The 7,540-nt window shown below is 33.0% G+C and overlaps 1 protein-coding gene across 1 annotated transcript; it reads left to right on the forward strand.

Moving 5' to 3' along the window:
• The first annotated feature begins 5,136 nt into the window (after nucleotides 1-5,136).
• LOC131647478 (probable membrane-associated kinase regulator 6) lies at nucleotides 5,137-6,584 on the forward strand. The gene is made up of 2 exons (XM_058917366.1): nucleotides 5,137-6,180; nucleotides 6,273-6,584. Exons 1-2 carry the CDS (start codon nucleotides 5,481-5,483, stop codon nucleotides 6,284-6,286), a joined length of 714 nt encoding a protein of 237 aa, XP_058773349.1. The 5' UTR covers nucleotides 5,137-5,480; the 3' UTR covers nucleotides 6,287-6,584.
• Nucleotides 6,585-7,540: the final 956 nt, after the last annotated feature.

Genomic DNA, 7,540 nt, shown 5'->3' on the forward strand with positions numbered 1-7,540 from the left:
ATATAATAAAAATAAATTTTAAAAAAAAAATTGGAAAAAAATAATAAAATTTTTTTTTTAAAAAATAAAAAATAATAAAAAAATGATTAAAAAAAATTTTGAAAAAAAAAACAAAATTCCACGTGGAAATTTAAAATAAATAAAAAATAAAAAATGCCACATGCGCATGCCACGTATGCAGATTCTCTTGGAATTTCGATCCTGGGTTAAGTTTTTTGGAATCTTTATTTGGTAAGGTTTGTCCAATAAATTTTTTTTTAGAAGGGGATAAAGCAAAACACGCCTATATAACAGGGGATAAAGTAGTATTAACCCTTTTTTTAATACTAATTCGTGCATTATTTCGAAAATGAAGTTATCTTTTAAAATGGTAACTAATCAAATGCATGGACTCACTAACTAATGAACAAAAAGGGAATGCCGATTTCTAGCACATATAGGAGACAATAAAACTTTTATACGGTTAGTATAATATTAAAATAATAAATTACCATATCCAATTGTGTGATAAATCATGAAGAAAATATTTCAGTAGTATTTATTTAATGAGTGAAAAATAAAGTTTTAAATATTTTTAATTTATTTTAAATCCTACCATTCTTGCTTCCTCATGAAGTTAGTAGTAGCACATCACCAGTTACCACCTAATGCTAGGATAGCTAGCTACAAAAATATTCAAGCATTACAATCATAATGCAATTGTAGGACACCCCAAAAGACATGCAACCTCAGTAGATATATCATTATGTCTGTACCTAACTCAAGCTTTCTGTCCCCATAAAAGACACTGCATTGCCTCTTTGAGTTATACTTCAAAGCTATTTAAAACTATCATTGCCCCTAGTTGTTTGGTGAAAAAATGTTAATGCTTTTAGATGGCATAAGCCTACTGGTGCTGAAATTGTGGTAATACAAAACATGAAATAAAATGGTCCCAAAAGTTGTGGGGTCCATGTTGTGATGGATCTTAAAGCTCAAGCTCAAATGGTAATCATTTACTATATAGGAGAATCTAACCCAAAATTCAGTTGGCTCAATGTTAGCCATTGAAAGTGGTTAGCTTAAAATATATAGCTAAAAGCTAGAAGTTCATCACATGGAAACAGGAGTTAGAAGGGGACATGGACAAGATGTGCTATGATAAAATGCCATTGTTTGATGGCAATTCTTCCTTCTAGTACTTCTTTTTTGTCTTCCTAGCTAGCTATGCCATGAATTCTATAGTTTGTAGCGAGGAAAACACTAAATAATAGAAGAAACCTAGTGGTTATAAAAGGAATAGTGTGCTCATTTAAGTACTAGAATGATTTGTTGGCTTTGAATCAACGGTACGAAATCATAATCAATAAATTCGTCATCGATTGTTTATTTATCCCACGAGAATGGGAAAGGAAAACATCTGAGTAAAACCTATAAGAGAAACAAACAAAGATCTTTCGATCAAGAGAAAGGATAAGGATGTCGGTTACGCAAGGGAAATGTATAACCATCCCTCACATCTGTCGTATTCGACGGGATCCACTCTTGTTAGTTCTAATCTAAGGGTGTCTAAAGTTAAAAGTCTAAAGCCTAATACTAAAGAAAAATATATGAAAAAGGAAGAGAGGAAAAACACGGAAAAAGAGAAATATTTATAAAGTTGTGTTCGTTTAGCCCCAGATTATGTTATTTGAATAGTGGAGATTGATTTGTAGAATTCAGTTAGGAAATTTGTAATGAAATGTGAAAATGTGAAATGCAACTTGTTGTGAAAATTTTGAATTTTGGATGTTTGAAATTTGAGTGAAAATGTAAACAAGTTTGTTTTGCTTTAATGTCAAAAGCGAGTGGTGTATGTATGTGGTCCCAACAACAAAACTGGTGGCTTGTAGAACATGGCTTTAAAGTAATGGCTTGGCTCACAACTTAAATAAAAAAAAAGGCTTGGATCAAAGTGAAATGGGCCTTGAATCTTGAATTGCAGATGAACCTCACCTCAATATTATTTGCACCTATTAAAAGAGAACAAAGACAACAACAAATAATACTAAAACAAAAATATAATTTAAAATTTTTAATAGAAATTCAATAAAAAAATAAATTGAATTAAAATTAAAATATTAAAATCAAAGAGAGGTTAGTAACAAACGAACAAGAAATACTATTAAAATATGCATAATGGACATGTATATATATTTTGATATTTTTGAATGAAAATGATGCAACATGAACATATAAGATGCTACATGTATTTTTTATTTTTATTTTCTATGCAAATAAAAAGTCGAGGCAAAATTTAGGGTGCAACAAGCTTGTCACAAATTTATGAGTGTAAAACATGAAACCATTATCAAGGAATGTGCTGATGGTAACCGCGAGTGCACGACTTAATTGCGTAATAAAAATGTTGGATTTTACATAGACTTTGTTGAAAGTCGGTTTTTTTATATGGTGAATAGGAGTTGAGATCCTCTTCATTTCTTCAAAGAAATGGTTAGTGCCATTACTAAAGTTTGGGAGTATAAAACATTTATATTATTGAAAAATGTTACATATATTTTACATATTTTAATTTTATACATGAAAACATTAGTAATGGCATTCTCCATTTCTTTGAAGAAATGGAGAAGATCTCAACACGGTGAATGGATGAACAATTTAAAAGTTTGATTGGTTTGAACAATAGTGGTAATACCAATAATTTAAAAGATTTGGAAATATTTATCCGGGAACTATCGTGTCCACAAAGATGGTCGTTAGAATGTCGTTCAACGGTTTCTATGTTTTCAAGTTTGAATAGGTTGAAAGTAAAAAGATATAAACAGGAAAAATAAATACATTCTTAGGGAAGAAATAATTTATCAGGCATGTAAATATACTCGCTCGTCACAGACTTAAACCTATCGGTCAGTTGCACTCAACCTACAATACTCATCATTATCATCACGTGTCTCTCACATCAGTGTTTCTCTCTAAGCACCTACGAGACCAATCACAACCAAGGTTACCTCTAACACAACGTTGCAATAATATATGTATTCTCGCGTCGGCGATCTCTCGCACGCAATTCGAACACGGAAATATTAAGCTTCGACACACAAGTGATTGTCAGCTCTAAATCCATCTCTAGAGTTTAGAAACTAACAGATATCCATTCTTAATCAGGATCCGTGAAGTTTATCTCCAAAGCAACACAAATCTCAAATATAAATGCAAAAAGATTATAGAAGATAACAATAACGATTTATAAAGTAGATTTTATACAACGCCATGAGCGATAAATATACATAGGATTCGAGTAAATTATATAAACAAAACCCAACACAAAGGAAATACACAAAGAAAAGAAGATATCAACTGAACATCTAGCGGGTTGTTAGCTCTGATTGATGAGCAATCCACCTCTGATCATCCAAATGCCCGACCCAGTGTTGTTTTCTAAGCTAATCCTAACCTAAGAATGAAGTTGATGGAGTTGAGACACAAAAACCCCCAACTCCGTCAATTTTAGGTAAACATATACAAGTAAACATTTATAGATGTAAATATACAAGTGAATCATATACAATATATACGATATATACAAAGCTCAAAACCACAAGAACTATTGCGATGCAATCCTATACAGAATCATCCCCGGCAACGATGCCATTTTGTTGAACCTGTATAGGGAAAGCAACAAAAGATTTGGAAATAATTATCCGGGAATTGTCCTGTCCACAGAGATGGTCGTTGGAATATCGTTCAAGGTTTCTATGTTTTTGAGCTCGGGTTTGAATAGGTTGAAAGTAAAAAGATATAAACAGGAAAAATAAGTACATTCTTAGAGAAGAAATAATTTATTAGGCATGTAAATATACTCACTCGTCACATACTTAAATCTATCGTTCAGTTGCACTCAACCTACAATACTCGTCATTACCATCGCATGTCTCTCATCAGTGTTCATCTCTGAAGCACCTACGAAACTAATCACAATCCAGGTTATCTCTAACACAATGTTGCGAGAACATCTATATTCTCACGTCGGCGATCTCTCGCGTGCAACTCGAACACGAAAGCATTAAGCTTCAACACACAAGTGATTGTCAGCTCTAAATCCATCTCTAGAGTTTAGAAATTAACAGATATCCATCCCTAATCAGGATCCGTGAAGTTTATCTCTAAAGCAACACTAATCCCAAACATAAATGCAAAAATATTAGAGAAGATAACAATAACAATTTATAAAGCAGATTTTATACAACGCCGTGAGCGATAAATATACATAGGATTCGAGTAAATATATAAACAAAACCCAGCACAAAGGAAATACACAAAGAGGAGAAGAGATCAACCGAACATCTTGCCGGTTGTCAGCTCCGATTGATGAGCAATTCACCTCCTATCATCCAAATGCACGATCCAGTGTTGTTTTCTAAGCTAATCCTAACCTAAGGATGATGTTGATGGAGTTGGGACACAAAAACCCCAAAAACCATAACTTAGAAATGTTACAAGTGAAGAACATATAAATAAAATTTGCGCAGGCTCACTAAGCGAATTAATCTGGCTAAGCGAGCTACATTTATTCCCTAAAATATCTAGTACAGTAAAGAAAATCTCGCTTAGCGAGATGACTGCGCTAAGCGAGCGTTGGAAAACTTTGCGCCTCTGTTTCTGAAGCTCCTAGCACGCTACAGCTTGGCTTAGCGAGCTTCTGCAGAATTTTCCTTATTTTGCTTCAAAACTGCATATCCGAAACCGTGCCTTCAACACTTTATTCCTCGAGGCTCGAATATGCACAAATACCTATAAAACAAAGGAAAAACTATCAAATGGTACATAAAACGGTAATGAAGTTGGTTAATGCAACATCTAGGTATTAAAAATAATTTTTAGCAGTCATTAAACTTGGTTAATGCAGTGTAAAAACTTGGTTAATACAGTAATGAAGTTGGTTAATGCACGTCCGTACATGAAGAGTGTCGTCTGTAATTTTAAAAATAAAAAAAATATTATTATTTTATTTTAAAAAACACTGTTCACCGTATAAATACGGTGAACAGTGTTTGGTGTAAGTATTGGTGTAAAATACTCTGTATATTGTTAGTTTGCTATGGTTAAACCTTTAGTAATACAAAACAGAATATAAAATGGTCCCAATAGTTGTGGGCTCTAACTTATGAAGGACCTTAAAGCTCCGGTTGTAATCACTTCCTACATGAAATGTATCCCAAAATTAAGTTTGCTCAATCTTATAGCCAAAGAAATTGCCTAAAAGCTAGAAGTTCATCACATGGAAACAGGAACTAGAAGGGGACATAGACAAAATGTCCTATGATAAAATGCCTATGTTTGATAACAACTTTTCTGTCTACTTTCTTTTTTGTCTTTCTAGCTAGCTAGCCCATGAATTCTATACTTTGTAGTGAGGTAAACACTATATATAAAAGAAGAAACCAAGCTTGCTTTAACTCATTTTTCACTCACTCATCAAATTTTCTTCAAGGATTCACTCAATGACTATGGAAGCAACTCATCCTCTTTCAATCGAAAGTTTTTCATATAGCTGGTTAGTGAACCTTAAACCATCACTTGATCAAAGCCTTGATAGTTTTTCTTCCTTTAGAATTTCTGTTGATGCTATTGATGAATTAGGTTCTTCTTTCATTGAAATGGATCCAAGAATGCCACCTTCTAAAAGATTCTTTATAAACTCACAAGATTTCAAATTTGATTTTCCAACTTCACATCAATCTTCTCTCAATACTCTTGTTGATGCAGATCAACTCTTTTCCAATGGTTACTTAATACCACTTTTTGATGAATCAATGAAAAATATTGAACCATATGAATATGATTCATCAAATTCAAATTCAACCTTACCTTCTTTTATATCACATGTACCAAAAGAAGTGGTTCCAATAGAAAATTCAAAAAGCCCTTCATTGAAAAGGTGTAGAACATTATCAAAGAGAATGATTCAAAAATACTTGAATTTTTTGAAGCCTTTGTGTAGAAGATTGAGGGGTCAAAAACCAGGATCATCAAAGCATGAAAATGGTGTGAAAAGAACTCAATCAGTGAAGAATATAAGAGGAAATTACTGTGAATCATCTCCAAGAATTAGTGTTGCTTATTCGGCGGACAACTGGCGCGTGTCTTGTGATTCTGATAGTTCAATCTATGAAGCTGTTCTTCATTGCAAAAGATCTATTGGTATGTTCAAAAAATATTCAAATTTCATGTTTATGTTAATAGAGTTATTTATCTATTTTTGTGACTAATAGTTTTTTCACTATTTATTGCAGAAAGAATGAGTTAGGGATGCTGAAGTGCAAATCAATGTTTTCAAAAAGGATTGCAACAACAAATTATAATTACTCTATTTTTGCTAATTCTCCAAAACTTGCTATATGACATTCCTTGAATGATGACTTTTTTTTGTCCATTCTCTTATGTCTGCTGGGCACCTAATCTAAGAAAATGAGAAGTTTCTATGCAATCTTAAGAGGATTGTTATCAGCACAAAATAAGATAACAAATGTATAAATTTATTGGATTGCAGTGCATGTAGATCTTTTAGCACATATTATATAATTAAGATATTCATTAGCTTATAACATTAATATTTATGATTAAAAAAATTGTTATAAATAAGTTATCGTAAACTATTTTTATAGTTGATAAAATCAAATTGTTTTGATGTATATTATAAATTATTTTCAAAAACCATCTCAAAAAATTTATAAAAGTAAGTTCAAAACAAAAAGTTTATAATTAGTGTCATAAGTTCTTTTAATAAAGGCAAATTAATATTATAATTGTTTCGGTAAATTTTCTTCTTCTTCTTTTGTTACAAAGGAGGGCTAGAAGTCCAAAACAAAAAGACTAAACAAACACCACTCTTGAGGTGGTTACGCCATTGGCGTCATTCTCCAAGACGAGACTAAGGAAACTAGGAGCTGTTTCGAAAACAATTGACAACAAATTAAGCGTGCACCCAAACATAGCTAGCGCATCCGCACACTTATTAGCTTCCCGATACGTATTCTCCAGCTTAACCGCATAATGCAATTCCATAACATTCCTAATCCTTCTAATGAGAGATCCACCTTCACCAGCCTTAGCTTGACCTTTCTCTATGGCTTGCACAACCTCCATAGAATCCACATTAATCACCACATTCATCAAACCAAGCCCACTAGTCATCATAAGCCCTTCAAACACTCCCCACAGCTCAGCCATAATCACACTACAGCACCCCAACGACTTCGAAAACCCCCAAATCCAACCACCACTTGAATTTCGTATTACACCACCACAGCCAACAGTTTTTTGATTGCAGGAACCATCAATATTAAGCTTGACCTCATGACCAGTAGGAGGCATCCACCGAATCATCTTTGTCACTGAATCTCTAACATGAAAGCTCTTATCCATTCCTTTTACATCATGGTACTCTTTCGCCTTCTGCATTATCCACAAACTTGCATTAAAGGGCCTCACGAATTCATTATGTGTTCTTCCATATTTCTCCAAGTCCATAGAGCATGACATCCTATAGCCCAAATACTAC

Source organism: Vicia villosa, linkage group LG2 (genome assembly GCF_029867415.1).
Source record: "Vicia villosa cultivar HV-30 ecotype Madison, WI linkage group LG2, Vvil1.0, whole genome shotgun sequence".
Lineage (NCBI taxonomy): Eukaryota > Viridiplantae > Streptophyta > Magnoliopsida > Fabales > Fabaceae > Vicia > Vicia villosa.

What these genes read in the sequence shown, in the direction of transcription:
- LOC131647478 (XM_058917366.1), top strand. Translation starts at nt 5,481, where the DNA reads ATGACTATGGAAGCAACTCATCCTCTTTCAATCGAAAGTTTTTCATAT.